Source organism: Jaculus jaculus, chromosome 4 (genome assembly GCF_020740685.1).
Source record: "Jaculus jaculus isolate mJacJac1 chromosome 4, mJacJac1.mat.Y.cur, whole genome shotgun sequence".
Classification (NCBI taxonomy): domain Eukaryota; kingdom Metazoa; phylum Chordata; class Mammalia; order Rodentia; family Dipodidae; genus Jaculus; species Jaculus jaculus.
Genome location: NC_059105.1, coordinates 52,182,679 through 52,201,514, shown reverse-complemented (window position 1 = coordinate 52,201,514; position 18,836 = coordinate 52,182,679). Strand labels below are relative to the sequence as shown.

Below are 18,836 nucleotides of genomic sequence, written 5' to 3'. Positions count from 1 at the left end.
TACATTGGATTATAATGGAACAAATACTAAATTCCAGAATGGATAATTTATTAACAAATGTACTAGAAAATAACTTCTGGAAGTGTCAGAATAGAAATATTAAAGATTTACAATAAGACTTTCACAGAAATTTTAGAAAAAAATTATAGGTATACTTTTTTAGAAACTAGGAGATTCCCAAAATTAGTTTTCTTCCCAAAAATATCAGATTTATATTTTCTTTATAAGTAATATAGTAAGTTCTTATTAGCACTTCAGCTTTAGAGAAATATAATGTTCAATAACATTATCAAACATATGGGTACAAAAGTAATACTGATTAATCACAGACTGGTAGAGCTGAAGACTGCACTGTGTCTGAATCTTGGCACTGAAAGAAATTGTAGCTACACTCAATATCAAAAAAGACACAATATAATAGTTGAAAGTTATAATAACATTTCAACATGTTCTCTGGAAATTCAACATTGTCTACTGTCTGTTATGGCCAACACTTGACAGTCTAGAATGCTAAATTACATGAACACTGTCAGAAAGAATATGAATCAATGTCTCAATAATAAAGAGCTGAAAATTGAGCTTATTAAAAGGAATTTTTGTATAATTTAGGCAGCTGAAAGTTCAGAACAGCCTGTGTTCCTTTTTCTGACAGCATGCTATTAATTTCATAAATTTGATGCTAAAAATCCTTTACATGTATAGATCAATTATACATGTTAGATAATTGAAAATGTCAGTTCTTGCTAATGTTTTCCTTGACAATTTCAAACTTCTGAGTCCCCTATGTATTGACAGCTTATGAAATAATTTATGATGTCTAAATCAGTATTTTAATTTTAAAGGTGACTGAGATAGTTCAAAAGCATATACACATAGTGACCTCTCCAAAAGTTAACTTTTAAGAAACTGAAGTCATTTTTGTTCTTCAGAGTCCAGTGCATGTAAAATAAGATGAACTAAATCTCATGTAAATATCAGTTGAGTTCATTAGCAAGGCTCTCTTCCCCTTAGTTTAGTTATTCTACAACTGTCTGACAGTTCCTACTCAATTATATGTTCAAGTCTTTTAATAGAATATGTTTACATACACAGTAGTCTATTAATAATATTTAAATATTATACAATACACAGACACACACATATATTTATACACATTTGTGTGTGTGTCTAAGGTTTTGTCTGCAATAATCTGACACATTTCCATAGCCATATTTCTTCATTTAGCAAAATTAAGCAAAGTGAGGATATATTGATGAAATAAAATCCACAAGAGTAGCAGATTGGATTTTTACAGTAGTTGTTTTAGACTTCTGGGGTTGAATGAGCTCTACCAGAAGGGGAAGAGAAATATGGAAAACATGCCTATTATTAATATATGAATCCACAAAGCTTGCATGTCAATAAAACAATGGCCTAGCATTATTAAAATAAATATTTTATGTTATATCACAGACGTTTTGGATTATTAGTTTTCAAACTTCTGATACTAGTATCTGGTTGTCCTTGAAATACTCACCAAATATAGAAATCCAGACTCTATTTTATTATTATACCAGCCCAGACATAGTATCAGATATTAATATGCATATTATGCATATGATGTTGTCTTATGCAAAACAGTTGCCTATATTGCATGGTTTTGAACAAAAGCTATAAAATAAAATAATGGAATATTTACAAGCTCATTTTCACAATTTTTTTTTCTTCTTTTACAAACTTGTAAGAGAAAAAGAAATACTTCATTGATTTCCTTCATGTAAAATGATTGTTGATTTGTCTACACAGTAGAGATGGAAAGGGCAATGATTCTATTTACAAATTCAAGGAAGCCCCTCACATTCATGTGGTTGAGACAGGAAAGTAATTGACAGTGTGTTCAGTAGCCTCAACCAATATGTCTCAGTACTGATACAGGTAAGTTGCATATCAGGCATCCTGTTCACCAAGTCTCAACAACAAGTTTTACACAGAATGAAACTGATCTACCAGCAACTAAGTAATGCATAGCAATGCTGTTCAGTTGCTTGTCTTAAAGAAAATAGGGATGAGATGACAGGGATAAGAAAGTCTTTGTTTAGTTCATTTAGGAAGTTATTACAAAAAAGAACCAGAGTGCTTCTAGTTACATTACATACATGTTAAGTGCCCCAATGGCAATGGGGGTTTTGCAGCTAAAACAAAAGTCAAGATTGTTCCTCCCATGCCTATAAAGACAGAGCAGGGGTTCCTTAACTAACAAGAGCAGGCTCACTAACAGTGGGTACATGAACCTGACCCATAATTTGTGAATTCAATTAGTGATGTGCTGGAAGCTACTCAAGCTAGCTCCCAAGAGTTGATTGTGCTTATCTTTGTTTCAGTTCCACATTCAGTGAGGTCAGGTTGGTAGTCTGAAATCAGCCAGAAGTAGTATTTACTGGCCAACATTATAAATCAGGGCTGTTCTACCACTGAGGGACGGCTGTTAAACATTTATCAACACAATTGTCACTTCGTTTGAGGACTTTCTTTATGACATTTCAGAAATTGATTTTGTATTGAAATCTTCTTGCTATTAATATTCTGGGTCCAAGTCACTGAATTAGGAGTGGTACAGAACAAGCCGAGATCTCACATGATGTTATCATATAGCTTTTCTGGCTTTAAGGCAACATGTTCAATATCTTGGATGCTTTTTCCATTTAAGTGCTCTGTTGGACAGTCATGGCTATACCCTGGAACATCACTGATGGTTGACACTGTGTAAGATGTACTGCGAAGAGCATCTGAGTGGGAAAAGCCATTTCCAAATTGGATTTTATATAAATTCCAGTTTCTTCTCAGAATTGCTTGAACCTGTCAGTTAAAAAGAAGCAGAAACCATAAGAACAAGTTATTAGCTGAAATAAAGATCTTGCATTTGAAGCATAATCAAATATTTCATTGAGAATTTTATTATTTTAGTTAGTGAGTGAGTAATATTACTTTGTCTCTTATTTAATTAAACAATGAAGTTTAGAGCCAGGTATGGTGGTCTAGGCCTGAAATGCAAGCTACTCAGGAGCCTGAGGCAGAAGGGTGGTAGGTTTAAGGCCTGCCTACATTGTAGAACAAATTCAAGGTAAACCTAGAAACCTTAGTGTGACTTGTGTCAAAGCAGAATGTAAAGAGATCTGGCTTAGGGGCTTTCTTAGCATATGTGAGGCCCTAGGTCCAATCTCCAATGCAGCAAATGCACATAAGTTGAGTATGTTTTTTTTCATTTGGAAACATATTGCAATTACTTTATACTATTATTTCATTAATATTTCAACTGTGTGCCTTGTTCTAAAGCTTTAATAATGTGTATGTACTGACAAACACATGATTAATGTGTATGTATGTAATGGAAAACATAATTCAGACCTAGTACATCTAGTTTTATAGCACTATGTTAATAGGATCAGAAGATAACTTGTGAAATTATATATGAATTGGGGAAAGTATATAAAATGCATTAGCAGTAGAGGCAACCTTTTACTGATTACTTTGTGCTAGAAACTGGGCTCTCTTTTGGAAATTAAAGAGCAAGGCATCTTACCTTCAAGAATGAAGGATTTGAACAAATAATTATACTTGGATAGATACCATGAATCATTATTTCTGAATGTTGCTTTTCTACTTCTGTGACTTTATATCATCCTCTCTCAAAGTGAAGAAGCTTATGCCCTATCTTCCTGACTGAAGCTAGAGCTCAGGACTAGGAATGCCAGACAGTGCCTTTGATTTGAATTGACCAGAAGATTCTGGGAAGATAGTGAAGCTAGATCACAGAGGAAGGAATACAATGCCTTTAATTTGAATTGAACTTAAGCTAATGGGAAGATTTTCTTCATATGTGAACACAAAGAAGAATTTGCTACTCAACCGTGAGTCCCACCATGCAGATTCCTGAAGCTCTGTTGAATGTGCTGACTGTCTTGGGGCTGGCTGCATCAAGGTCAAGAGTGTGTTGTCCCTGTACCTCTGCCTGGTTCATGTTTACTCAAGTGAGCATTGTTTAAATACTTTGCCTCAAGACATGGTCTGATTGTTAACCCTTTAGTTACTTTCCCAAATGGAAGTTGTGCATGTTACAAGTAATTTTCCAATATTTCATGTGTGATTAACATGTACATTTAATGAATATAAAGAATTTCTCAGCTTTCTATTCATGCATAGAAATCTATATTAAGTCTTGAAAAGGTTCGTATTTTCTTCTACTAATTTCAGACAGTCTATAATAAATAATGATATTCATTATAGCATCATGGGATACTTCAAATTCTCTTATCCTTTAGTTGTTAAGATGAACACAAAATTTTACCATTTTAATTTCTATTTTATCATATAGGAACAAAGAATCAAAATGCCTTTGAGTGGAAATCAATATGATTTATTAAAATTTCCATTTAGTTTCTCTCTATAATTCAAAAACTATAGAAGTGAAATGCTACAACTTGATTATAAAATTGTATCATTGAGCAGTTCAATGATTTCAGGATTTTCAAAATTATTTTTTATGGTTGGTAAAAACTGTGAAAATGATATATGTTCATATAAATATGCTCTGTAAACAGAAAAATATATACAGTGACACACATATTTATATTATAAATACTAATCTTTTCTTCTCTCTTTGTCAGTAATTCAAAATCCTACAAATAAGGTATTTGAATTAAATTAAATAATACCTGTGTATGTAATACCTTCCAAAAACAGAAGAATTTGTTTTTGGTCTGGAAATTTTCAAAATATATCTAGAGTTTCAAACACAAAATTATTTTTATATATTATATAGCTACTTTTGGTGGGCTCCATTTCTTACATTTTTCACTTTATTACTAATGCTGAAGTGCTTAGATGTAGAAAGCACAAAGTTTTACATTGAAGGGAAACAGAGTTAACATAGGAGGTTCCACAGGAAGGTGGAGCAGAGGCTGACAGCAAGCATATCAACTGGGATCCTAAGACATGCAGTTCTAAAAAGAAAGCCAAATAATTCTGGGCAAATAGCTTTAGAACTACTTGGATGTTTTTCCTTGATATAACTGTGATTATGATCACTACTGTATTTCCTATTATTAACCAAATTGTCAGAAACATTATGAAAAGCCAATGTTTCAAACTGTAGGCTCTTATTTTCTGAAATTAAAAATGAATTTGATTAACGACCATAGGTATGCAGACTTCTGTTGAAAGGCACGTACACATTTTTTTCATCTGCCGCCTCTAATATAACATCATGCTTGTTCCACAGAACATTAAAGTAGGTGGATAATGAGTTTAAGTGAGAAAAGCAGAAGGGAAGCTAGGTATATTTTTGTTTAATAAATGAATATGTTTTCACTCTATTCTGTATGAAAATGATGTAAGTAGTAAGGCTTAATGCTGATAATATAGCATAGTGGTTTAATGTGCCCATTAATATCCATACTCATTAATCTGTAACTTATTTTTTAATTTAATAAAGATTTGAAAAAATATTTATTGAATTTTCTTTATAGAGTAAGAGTTCAGTGTTCTCAGCAAATCTTTTTATTCACCTTGTAAAAGTATCTTCATTCCATTTTCGTCATAGTACACGTGTTTTTGTCTGAGTTTAATATGGCTAAGATGCAAGTAACCCAACCACCTGTGAAGCTGCCCTTAGTTTAACTAGCAAGAAATGCTAGAAGGAAGACACTGGCTACAGTTCAGAGGGGAGAGTAAAAAGCAAGCTTAGGTATTAGGCAAAAGGCAACCGTTGACTCATGCGGAAAGCAAGAAGGAAACAAGGATTGAGCAAATAACTCAGAAAGAACATGACATAGTTGGAACACAGCTGAATGTGACAGCTATTTCTTCACATAATGAGAGTGGGAAAAACTAGGAGGCAAGGAGACAAAACGGGAGGGATTCTAGTATTTCTTAAGACAAGAGATGAGTCATATTCAAGTAGGGACTACCTCTCCAGAGATGAAGAAAACGAACAGATATCAAAGATGTGGAGAACTGAAATATTTGGCAACAACCTGACCCAAACATGTTTTTATTATTGTAATTTTCCATTGCCAAAATTTTGTCAATTTTAGGACATGGGAAAAGACCAAGGTGCTCTTTGTCTTTTGTGCTTACACATAAATTATAATAGAAGGACAAGACGTTCATTGCAGATCTCCTCAGGTACTATTTCTAGCCAGTGGGCCAATTTGAAATTTTGATTCCAGTGTAATTAATGTACTCACTTCTTTACATTTAGTTTTGAATAAAAATAGGTTGCTTGACAAATTTAGTAAAGAATCTACAAAATACTGAGGACATAGTGAGGCTGGAACATAGAACAAAATAATTTTACATTGCTTAGCTTACATTTACTCTTATGAAATTAGTGTGAAGAACTTATTATTACTTCTTTTTGATAAAGATAGACATACTCTTTTTTTTTCAATTTAATTTTTTATTTTTATTTATTTGAGAGCAACAGACAGAGAGAGAAAGAGGCAGAGAGAGAGAATGGGTGTTCCAGGGCCTCCAGCCACTGCAAACGAACTCCAGACACGTGTGCCCCCTTGTGCATCTGGCTAACTAACTTGGGTCCTGGGGCATTGAGCCTAGAACCAGGGTCCTTAGGCTTCACAGTCAAGTGCTTAACCACTAAGCCATCTCTCCAGCCCAGAGTAATTCCTCAAATGTCACTGTCACTTAAATGCCTCACTCTGTTTATTCTATGCTGTCTCTTATCTATCTTTACTAGTGATTATGTTTTGAATGTTTAAAAACCTGGTGGTCTTCTCTGTAGATATAGGCATGTCGTCCATATTTTACACAAGTTCTTCCATATGTGTGCATGTCACTGTCACCAGTATTTAATTGTGACTGTCTTCATCAGTAGCTTTCAGGATTACCCAAGTTAAGGTGTATGCAACCTAGCACCAGACATGCATCATAAAGGCTTGGGAATTTTAAATCTAAATAATAAATGACTTATCTATCTTAATTGTACTCTGCCTACAGGCATCCTTGACTGCAGGCAAATGGTCATTCTCATCTTGCCTATAAAGGAATCATGGAGCTAGCCATTATTTCTATAGTCTAATGCATTTGACAGTTAGATGCATTCATGTAAATAAACATAAATAACAAGTATCTATATTTAAAATTAAGTAAACTTTCTTTTAATTTAAAATTTAAGAGTTTTGTTGTTATGTAAATGTACATGTGTATGTATGATATTTGCCTAATCCAAATAATATTTTATAGTTTTTCTTTATACCTACATTATTTCCTGTGTTGATTTAGCATCAGAGTTGCTCTGTTAACACCACACCCACTGTTCCTATGTGCACTCCAGCTGAAGTTTAGAGATTAACTTCACCAATATTAAGTGTCCATGCCTCATTCAGATTATATCTGGATTTCTAAACTTTGTTTAATTTTGCCAACATCTTCCAGATGGAAATTAGTCAAGCACATTGGAAACATACTAAATCAATAATGCTTAACCAATAATACTCAAACCACTGAGCTATAGCAATATCCATAGGCATAAGAAATACAGATTCAGTTAAATTCTGAGATCTCCCAAGTTGGAAACCCTTAGATAAGAATCAAAAAATATCTATGTTATTGAAGTGTTTTCTTCTGAATTTCCTAACTCATTGAATTGTCTCATAGTATAAATAAGAATTTAATTTTTTAGCCTTTTGTAGCCATGATAAAACTTTTCCAAATATCATATTGCTGAACCTATTGCAAAAGAGAAAGTAGGAAGTGAGAAGATTCTGTTCCCTGTTAGAGTGCATGTTCTGTGAAGTTAAGGACTACACAGCATTGTCCCTGCCAGAAAGTTCAGGCATGGTACTATCTAATGCTAGGTCAAACACTGGATTAAATAAATTTTTAAAAACTGGATTCATAAACGTCACTTATGGGAATAGTTTAAAGTGAGGGTGATTTTTTTTTTCTAACCTTCAACTGTGGTGTAATCCAAGTTGAAAGTTTGTATGTACAATTTTTTTTTTCCAGCCCAGGAAATATTGTAGAAGTGGTGGATTAAATATTACTGCTGTTCTCATGGCTGAGAGCCTCTTCTGTGGGATGGCAGTAGCCACTGAGGAAGCGCAAATGGAGGCTGCTGAGAGTTCAATACCCTCAAGGCTCAGGGAACACTGTGGAAGTGTGAATAGAAAAAAAAAAAAAGTAATATGTATAAAGTAGGAAGATGTATTCTGTGGCATCGCTGCCCCCATCCAGAGACTAACTGGTGCATTCATGAGCCCACAGTGCATGCCGGTGACCCCACTGAGGACTGACCTGAAGTGGAATGGGACTGGTGACACAAGCATCCAGCCTGATGGGGACAAGGCCAATATGCAGGACGTTCATACAGCAAAATTCCTAACTAAAGAAAGAACTTTTATGATTTTTTCTCTAATAAAATTTGAGTTGGAATAGTTGTTCCTTGGGTATAAAATTCCATATCATTTTAAAGGAAAAATGATATAAATGAAAAATGCAGTAAAATCAATGAACATACCTCTCCATTAAAAAAGCAGAAAATTGTAGATACCAAAAGACCCTGTGGAAGGAAAAAAATATGTAAATATGAGCGGAATAGACTTATGTATTTATAACTTACTGCATAGCCAGTAAAGAAGAAAACCAAACTTGTATGCAGATTGAATACGAGCTCAATCACAGTGTTATGAGCTATTAGGAATGCCCTACCTGGTAGTGCATCAGGATGTGCATGACGTAGTCATACACCTCCTCTGCGATCCTGCCTTCTGGCCGCCAGGGGAAAAGGACAAACTCAATGCCCAGCAGTGGTACAAGGATGAGTGTGGCTCTCACGGCCTTCATGTAGAGGTTGGATTCCGCTTGGTGGGTCACTTTTAACTTGGTGATGAGAACGCGGACAATATTTAATAGGAAAAAGAGATTCACCTAAAATAAAATAAAATGACTTAATGTTTTTCTTGTTTTGTTGTTTTTTGAGGTAGGGTTTCACTCTAGACCAAGCTGACCTGTAATTCACTATGTAGTCTCAGGGTGGCCTTGAACTCACAGGGATCCTCCTAACTCTTCCTCCTAAGTGCTGGGATTAAAGGTGTGTGCCACCACATCTGGCTTAAAACGACTTAACTTTTTTTAAAAATATAATGTTTAAAAGCCTGTGGTTGCTCCAGTTTTATAGGTCTTGTCCTGTGAAGTGTACCAGGGGTTATTTTTCTAAGATATTCATTTGTATTTCTGGAACTCAGATGTTACTTTTTACAAGTATATGAATTTTAGTCAGTTAAAATTTTAAAATAAAGTTATGGTAACATGATTTGTAGAATATAGTCAGTTGTGAAATATGTGAATGTTTTTCTTAGCTCTTTTTCTCATGCAATATTTTTAAATGTTCTATGGTTCTAAATAAAGCTCTTAAAATTTTTAGCACAAAGAATTATTTTTAACAAATGTTAAATTTTAATGCATTACATTTTATTAGCATCTATAGTATCTACTTTCTAAATATATATTAGGCCAAAGTAACCATTTTTATCTTTTGGGTTTGTCTTTCCTGGTTTTTCCCCATTTAAAAGCCTCATAACATCTTTTGTAATTATAATCCTAACAAGAGCTCTCTGAAATAGTACTATTATCATCTCTCTGCTTAGAAAGAAACTGAATCATACAACTAAACCAGCTGATATTCAACCTAGACTATGCTAAAGATAAAATCTTTGGCTTTCCGTAATACCTTTTATTAATTACTTTACATAATAATAATGTACTGTTTATTGTGCCTTAGCAATTAGGCATCCTATAGCAATAACCTTGCCTTTGAAAAAGATTCATAAAACTTTGCAGGTATAATGTGACTCTGGAAACAGAAAACAATTTTGTGAAACACATTCTCTCTTTCTCTCTCCATACATGCACACATGCTCATGCACATACACAATACATATAGTGTAGATATGTCTCTTTTTATTTTTGTCCATTTTATCTATGTCAATATTTTATTTATCTGCACATGGAGACATGGAGAAAGACAGATAAAAAAGAGACATGAGAAAGAGAGAGAGAGAGAGAGAGAGAGAGAAAAACAGACAGAGACAGAGAAGGAGAGAGAGGGAATGGGTGTGCCAGGGCCAATAGCCACTGCAAACAAACTCCAGATTCATGCACCACTTTATTGATCTGGCTTTACATGGGTGATACTGGGGAATCAAATCTGGGTAATTAGGATCTGCAGGCGCATGCCTTAATGGCTGAATCATCTTTCCAGCTCTCATTTCCATTTCATTTTAATTGATTTTGAAATTATTCCCAGAAGAGTCACATTAGGCTAATTAATAGTTTCTACTTGTTTTGCTCAATCAACTTCAAGATTCTGTCTTATTTTAAACAGAGTTTAAAAATAAAATCTTAACATTTCAAGCAACAGACCCTTGACAAATGTATATCAATAGGCTTTAGTAAATTAAAATAAAATGATATCCTGCCACTCATCATGAAACAATGAATATATATATTCTAATTTTAGGAATGTGCTATGTTGAAGACTAGACATAAAAATCTTCCACTAACAAAAGAATAAATGTAACTTATGGTTTACAAATATGTATCTCATAGATTCCTGAGGTGAAGACATTATGAAAAGGAATATGTTCACAGACAGAGGAATGTAATAAGACAAAAACAGAAAAGGCCACTGGAACAGGTGTCAGAAAGAAACAGCATACGAGGATGCCAGCTGTCCTCTCCTCCTAATGTCTCCCTTCCTATGCAGTCAGTGTAGAAAAATTACTATGAGTTCTTAGGAGCCAATAAAGGACTGTTTTGTGCTAACCCTATTTTAAAACACTAATGTTTGCAATGAAAAATTCTTAAAACAAGAGAAATGTTACCATTTAAATCCATATAACATGAAAACTTTCATAAACAAAAACTGCTTCTCTAAGGTGTCAGATCCGACTTAAAACATGAAAAGAACTGAACACGAAGTTAACTATGATGACAACAACTCTATAAATAGCCAGGGGAGAGGGCATGGGATACTATTGCTTATGACATTTTTACATTATTAAAATGCTCATATCTTGCTTTATTTTCCATAAATACTGCCATGTATATCAGAAAAACAGAATATAAATTTCAAATTTTAGATGAATGGCATCTGAATTTTATCTGATTTAGAATAGTACAAGGAAACCTGTTTTTACTGTGACACCCATGAACTTTATTAGCCAGTAGATACAGCCAGACATCCTCACACCACACCACCTCAGGAAAAAGTAAGCAGAGAGGATCAGAACAGTGGCTGCTGGGAATTGTGGGAAATCATTTTCATTAAAAGGAGGCCAACACTTCCTGATCTATGTCCCAAAGTGACTGAAATCCCTCTCACTCTAAACTCAAATTAAATATGTTCTTACTCAGCAGGATCTAAAATTGTGCTCAAGGGGAAGCACAAAAGATTCTGAATTGAGAAGCACAGATTGTGGCTTGAATGTCTTGTTTATTAAAAAGAAATTAATATGTATGAACAACTACTGGAACCACTTTCAGGACCTGGGAGTTGAAAGGACCACTCTGGGGACCTGGAATTTAGGCAGAATTTAGAATGGTTGAAGAGGGAAAGGTTGCATGTGGATAAAATTCCTATTTACTTCATTTTTACTGAGCAATGAGATAGAGTGTATCCTGTATGTGACATCATCTGTTGTCTCTCAGAATTTACATGCACAGGACTTTCTAAAGATTAAGTTAGCTGTGGTTACATTCTGTAATCTGGAGGTACTTTTCTTGAATATCTCTGGGTTAGGAGTTTTAACAACATAATGTCACTTCTCTGCATAGTCAGGTCTTCTGAAATAGTTTATTGCTTTGGTTTTGCTATGGAAGCTCATGGTAACCCATAAAACATACCTTACTTTCTTAGCTCTTCTCACAACATAATTATGGTATCATGAAGAGAATCAAAATGAATAATTTTAAAGTATTTGTCAAGATTAATATATTTTAGGTATTGTGTTAGTCACTGAATAGTGAGAATTTTATTTTAATCCTTAAAACTCCTCGTGAAGTTTTGTTTTTAATTATTCCATCACTATAGATGAGAAAACAATGCTACAGAGAGGTTAAAAATAAAACAAGCCAAACTGCCCTGAATAATATTTCACTTTTAATATCCATTAATCTCTTGATAGCATCAAGATTCTATGGCTTGACTACTATTTAGTGATAAACACACTGGGGATGAAGGTATCTCTAATGTATATGTTTCCAAAATGAGAGTATTGTATCATGTGATAATTTTATTTTCAGTACCTTGAGAAACCTTTAAACCTCTATTTTTTATAATGTTAATTCCAAGTCACATTCCAACCAGTAGTGTATAAATTCCTTTACTCCATATTCTTTGTAGCATTATTTTATTTTCTATATTTTTGTATTCTAATTGGTGTGGGACATCTCATTGAATTATCTTACACTTCCCTGATGATTACTGATATTGCAGTGGACATTTATATATGCTTTTGTGAGAAATATTCATCTAAAATTTTGGGAATTCTAAATTTGATCCATGCTTTGATATTGAATTGAGTTCTTTTTATTGATCCTTTGCTACATGGAAATTTGCATGTATTTTCTCCCATTCTCTATGTGTCTCATTATTTTTTCTTTGTTGTGATTAATTTCCCCACATGTCTATTTTGCTCTTACTGCTATTGCTTAGAGTATATTATCCAAAAGCATTTTCTCTTTTAATTATCTTATAGCTTAAAGTCTTACGTTTAAGACCTGGATACATTGTTACTTTGGGTTCAGTGTGAGGTACAAGTCTAGTTTTATTCTTCTATATGTTATTGTTTTATACATTTTCTAATAACCACTACTGAAGTGACTAACTCTCCATCTTGGTTAAGAGCTGTTTAGTTGGTATGTGGACTCTATGTTGTTCCACTGGTCATCTGTATCATCTATTAATACATTAGGAACCTATTTTTATTATGATAGCTTTGTTCTATGTGTTGTATTCAGGTTATTATGATGCCTCCAATTTTCTCAATTTTTCTCACAATCGTTTTGCATATTTGCAGTCTGTGTTGAGTACATATACATTTTTCAACTATTTTTTCCCAGCATTGCATTGGATCTATACATCACCATCTGAAGAATACTGGGCACTTTAACACTATTAATATTTCTAATCCATGAATATGTTATGTCTTCACATTTTTATGTGTGTTTTTTGGTATGATATCTTTTTTGAAATCATAAATTTTATATAATTTATTGTTGAATTCTTTAATTTCCATCATTAAATTCATTCATAGATATTTTTATCTCTGTATATGGACAGCATGAATAAGGTTTTTAAATTTATTTTACAGGCTGATTTGTATCCAGGTAAAAGTTACAACTACTGAGTTCTGCATTTTATAGGTGAGGCTCTGGCAAAGGCATGGAATAATTCTTTTAGTTATATACAATCACATAACAAGAGTAGAAGGCAGAAATCAGATAATAGAATTGTTGATCATTAGACAGCTTTGAGAATGGCTTGTCAATGGTACATATTGAGTATGCCTTAAACAATATTCTAACATAACCATATAATAATTGAAGATAGAAATTAGTAGTAAAATAGTGGAGGAATATTTGTAAGGAAAAGAATCTGAAAGTCAGAGAGGTCTTAATTTTACATAAAAATATTCACCTTTATCTGAATACAAGCTTTGAAGTATCACTCTTAAAAATATAATTGTCTTTGGGCTGGAGAGATGGCTTAGTGGTTAAGCGCTTGCCTGTGAAGCCTAAGGACCCCGGTTCAAGGCTCAATTCCCCAGGACCCACATTACCCAAATGCACAAGGGGGCACACACATCTGAAGTTTGTTTGCAGTGGCTAGTCCCTGGCGCACACATTCTCTCTCTCGATCTCTGTCTCTCTCAAATAAACAAAAATAAATAATTGTCTTAGATTTTCTCATGCCCTATGGAAGAAAACATGATAATTTAATGGTACTAACTTGGCCACAAAAGCAACACAAAACATTGAATGTGCTTTTGGTTGCTCTACAGGCACAGTTAAAAAATGTCCTACAGCACTAATCATATTAAATGATGAATATCAGAAAGATCACATAGATTAAGCAGTATTCTTTTTTTAAACTTTAAAAAATATCTTATTTATTTGAATGAGAGAAAGAAATAGAACGAAAGGCAGATAGTGAAAGAGAGAATGGATATGCCAGGGCCTTCAGCTACAGAAAACAAACTCCAGATACATATGTCACCTTGGACATCTGGCTTACCTGGGTACTGGGTCCTTAGGCTTTGCGAGCTAGCACCTTAACCACTAAGCAATCTTTCCCGCTCAAGCAGTACTCTTCCTAATTGTGGTGGTTTGATTCAGGTGTCCCCCATAAACTCAGGTGTTCTGGATGTTAGGTTCCCCAGCTGATAGCAATTGGAAATTAAAGCCTTCTGGAGGCAGTGTGTTGTAGGGGGAGGACTTACAGTTGTTATAGCCAGTTTTCCCAAAGCAGTGTTTGGTACACTCTCCTGTTCCTATTGTCTACCTTATGTGGACCAGGGGGTGATGTACACTCTCTGCTCATGCCATCATTTTCCCTTCCATCGTGGAGCTTCCCCTTGAGTCTGTAAGCCAAATGAATCCTTTTTTCCTAAAAGTTCAACTTGTTCAGGTGATTTCTACCAGCTATGTGAACCTGATTACAACACTAATAAGTATGTATGTATGTGTGTGTGTGTGTATATATATATACACACACACACACACACACACACATATATATATATATGTGTGTGTGTATATATATACATGGGTTTTTTGAGGTAGGATCTTGCTTTAGCCCAGGCTGCTGACCTGGAATTTATTATGTAGTCTCAGGGTGGCCTTGAACTCGTGGTGATCCTCCTACCTCTACCTCCCAAGGGCTGGGATTAAAGGTGTGCGCCACCATGCCTGGATATTATATATATATGAGAGAGAGAGAATTGGTGCACCAAAGCCTCCAGTTGAACTCCAGAAGTGTGTGTCACCTTGTGCACATGTGTAACCTTGCTTGCTTGTGTGTCTGGCTTAGGTCGGACCTGGAGAGTTGAACATGGGTCCTTAGGCTTTGCAGGCAAGCACCTTAAATGCTAAGCCATCTCTCCAGCCCGAAGTCATTTATTTATTGGCCAGTTACTCTTACACAGATTTTGCTTTTTATGGCGTGCACTCCTGTTTATTAGATATAGCCTCTGTTCTGTTTTGTGCCCTGGGAAGTAACACCTATGAGTAGCATCACCACTCCAATTCTCTTGAACTCGGAAACTTACTATATTTGACCAGCAGAGGAACTAAATATTCAGAATATAGGAAAAAGAGGGAAGTTCAAGTGTTTATTTCAGTTTCTTCCTCCATGCCCAGCTGAGGTTTTAGCATAGGCTGTTTACCTTTGCTAAAGCCAGAATTTTTGTTGCACTACTTTTTCTGTGTCCCTTTTCAGGTCTAGATGTATGTGGTAATTTGAATAGATGACTCACAGTAGATTCAGAAGTTTATTAAAACTTCTTGGATTTCCAGGCCCCTGGCTGGAGGAGGTGTCTCACTGGGTGGATCCAGCCTTAACGTGTGGTGGTAGATTTGGAATTTTAATCTAAAGATATGCAAACTGTCTGTATTCTGCCTAGAATTCCTAGATGTGCTGGTGTGTGGTGTGGCTTTTGGGTTTTTTTGACTTGGGGCTTCTCTCTCTTTCTCTCTCTCTTTCTCTCTAAGTTGTTTAAGAAGGGACCAACTTCTGCCATTATAGTTTCCCCTGGATCTGTAAATTTCAATAAATATTCCTTCTTCCATTACTGTGCCTAGTTTGGAAGCTCATCTCAGTGACCTGAAGCTGTCCGCTACAGTGTGATAGCAGCTCCCGGCATTTGGTCACTGTGGATGCACCATCACTTACAAATTAGTGACCTTCACTGAACCCTAGTTTATTGGGCATTATGATATGTACAGTATCTCTGACCACTGCGGCCTTGAAGGAGATTCAGGAAATATGAGCAGTGAGGAGAAAAAGAGAGTTTAATTACATACCAGTAGAGCAGCACATATTGGACCATGGATAATATACAGAAGATGGGTGTCAGAACTGATCCAGCAACTAGGGGGGAAAAAAAGATAATGTACATTGAATATTTTCATTTTACTCATTTCTAACAGGAGATCCAAAGAAAATATATCTTACTTGTCATTGTAATATAAGCTTCTGGCAATGGCGTGTATACTTGCAGGAATCAGAGGAAATCCTAAAAATCATGAAAGCAAAATAAAATGAATAGGCAACTTTTCTTAAAGTTTGAACTTTTAAGATAGGTCACCATAGTATAGAGTTCAGAGTTGTTCTAGTAGCAAAAATAATAGACTATCATACATTTCTCTAGTAACCATGATCTATATGGATAAAAATAAATATGACAAACTATTTTACTTATATTTTTCACAATTTTGATTATGAATTATATTTATATTTGTATTTCTATTTTTATGATTTTGTATATATGTGTGTACATTGTCTTTTAATCAAACACATTTTGAATAGAGGGACTCTTGGGTATTAATACATAATGTGCTTTCTAAGTCCAAAAGCTTAGAATAAAATCTATATTCCCATGGTGTTTCTGAGATGAAATTACCTAATATTTAGCACTTAATCAAATGTGAGGAAACGTGAGAGTGTCAAGTATTTTGACACTATAAGAGACATAATAAGGGCTGGAGAGATGGCTTAGCGGTTAAGTGCTTGCCTGTGAAGCCTAAGGACCCCGGTTCGAGGCTCGGTTCCCCAGATCCCACGTTAGCCAGATGCACAAGGGGGCTCACGTATCTGGAGTTCGTTTGCAGAGGCTGGAAGCCCTGGCGCGTCCATTCTCTCTCTCTCCCTCTACCTGTCTTTCTCTCTGTGTCTGTCACTCTCAAATAAATAAATAAATAATTTAAGAAAATATTTTTAAAAAAAGAGACATAATAAGCCATTTTCTGAAGTAAATAAAATGGTTTTTGGGTCAATAATCATGCATTTTCATGTTTTGAACATTCTAAAGTAGATATTGGAAAAAACAACATGAAATAATTCTTTATAGAGGTACTCAACATGTACAAAAATTGAGTGTACATATGTACATATATCTCCATATATCCATATCTCTGTATAGCCTTACCAATATCTGTTTCTATATGTTTATTTAGATAGATAAATCAGATTGTAATGTTTCTCTGAAAACTAGTGCTATTAAATTTTCTCCATTTTCTATTTTGTATGATTCCATTTAAGTTAAAATAGGTCAGAATGTGTGACTGTTTTATAAATAACATTGTGTTATTATATTTGTGTTATATAAACATTATATAAAACTAGATTTTACATATGCCTTCATTCAGTTACTGATATTTCTATTCTAAATACAAGATGATTATTAGAAAAAAAAAACTAAAATGTTTTTAAGACAGATTTTCAAAACTGGTTAAGACCAATATTCTCATTCTACTTATTGCAAAAGAAGAAATTCAGACCAGTGAAAAGATTGATGCATATTATAATTTTATTTTTTCACTATGTGTTCAGACAAGATAAAATAGTCACTAAAATACTGAATATAAAATACTTTGTATCACTAATCAATCTGTAACTAATAGAACTATGACTTAGTGATACTATTTAAAATATTAAAGTTTTTACAATGTCTAAAACTTTACATTTCAGAATGACTACTAAAATATGCATATTTGGTACAAAATATTTTTCATAACTATAACTATCTTAATCTGTTGAGTCAACAGATGTAGCTAGTGCCACCTACCCCAGCCAAGAAAATAATACCACATCAGGTGCTGCTTCTCAGCAAAGACAGCCACCACAATGAGGGTGTGCAGGTAAATACCCTCACAGAGCATCCAAAAGTAATTGCATCCCATTAGGTAAAGATGAATGAATTGAGACACTTTGCAACTGACCTGTAAGAAAAGTGAAAAAGAATTTCATTTCTTAGTTTTAATCCACACTTGAAGCAATAGTTCCATTTGTCTCAGTAGATGTAGAATTTTCTGTCCTCAAAATTTTATACACAAATGATTCTGATTTATAAAGTACTCCCTTTCCTGCTCATCTTATGGTGTCTCTAAAGTTATTAGCCAAAGACTCCTAAGGCTTAGAATAACAGTTCTGTGATCTACCATTTCCCTCTGCTTTGTGGCTATGTTTGCCCAATGTCTTAGTGGTATGGAGTCATAAACATAAACATTTGACATATATATATATATCTTTACCTATGTTTTAATTGTGATTCCATTGATCCCTTTTTTTTATGTTAAGCAAACCTCACAGATTTTAAAAACAATGAATTAAAAAGGAACATTTTGCATACTGTATCCTACTAGTTAAAAACTTGTTAGATAATATTTTATTGAGCCCATATACAATCCTATGTAAATATAAAATATAGAGTTTATATGTAACTATCAAGATAAAACATATATGCATGTTTCTTCCTCTTTTTTTCTGAGCTCTCCATTTTATTTTCAACATCTAATGGTTGCTGAAAGAAACAGGTTAAATTATCAGGTACAAGAAACACAAAGAAATAAGCCATACTTTATTCCCTTTACAAAGGGTGAACAAATTTCAAGCTTTCCAGAAATACAGGACAAATTATTCCCATTAGCTTCATTTTCCAGTCTGAAATTCAATAAATGTTTCGTCATAATTATCATTGTTTTTGAAATAAATATTATATTCCCTGAAATATTTGAAATATAAAGAATTGGAAAGTAATATTGGGTGACTATATGAAAGA

At 34.1% G+C, this 18,836-nt stretch overlaps 1 protein-coding gene across 3 annotated transcripts in view; it reads right to left on the bottom strand.

Annotated features, from left to right (window-relative positions):
* Positions 1-2,050: 2,050 nt before the first annotated feature.
* Positions 2,051-18,836, bottom strand: part of Calcrl (calcitonin receptor like receptor) — a 106,575-nt gene continuing 89,789 nt past the window's right edge. For all 3 annotated transcript variants that reach the window (XM_045147162.1, XM_004660271.2, XM_045147163.1), the window contains 6 exons: positions 17,844-17,997; positions 16,232-16,292; positions 16,081-16,147; positions 8,707-8,925; positions 8,516-8,557; positions 2,051-2,835 (listed from right to left, as the gene is read on the bottom strand). In XM_045147162.1, coding sequence (XP_045003097.1) covers positions 2,611-2,835; positions 8,516-8,557; positions 8,707-8,925; positions 16,081-16,147; positions 16,232-16,292; positions 17,844-17,997 — 768 coding nt within the window. In that variant the 3' untranslated portion in view covers positions 2,051-2,610. The remainder of the gene's footprint in view (positions 2,836-8,515; positions 8,558-8,706; positions 8,926-16,080; positions 16,148-16,231; positions 16,293-17,843; positions 17,998-18,836) is intronic.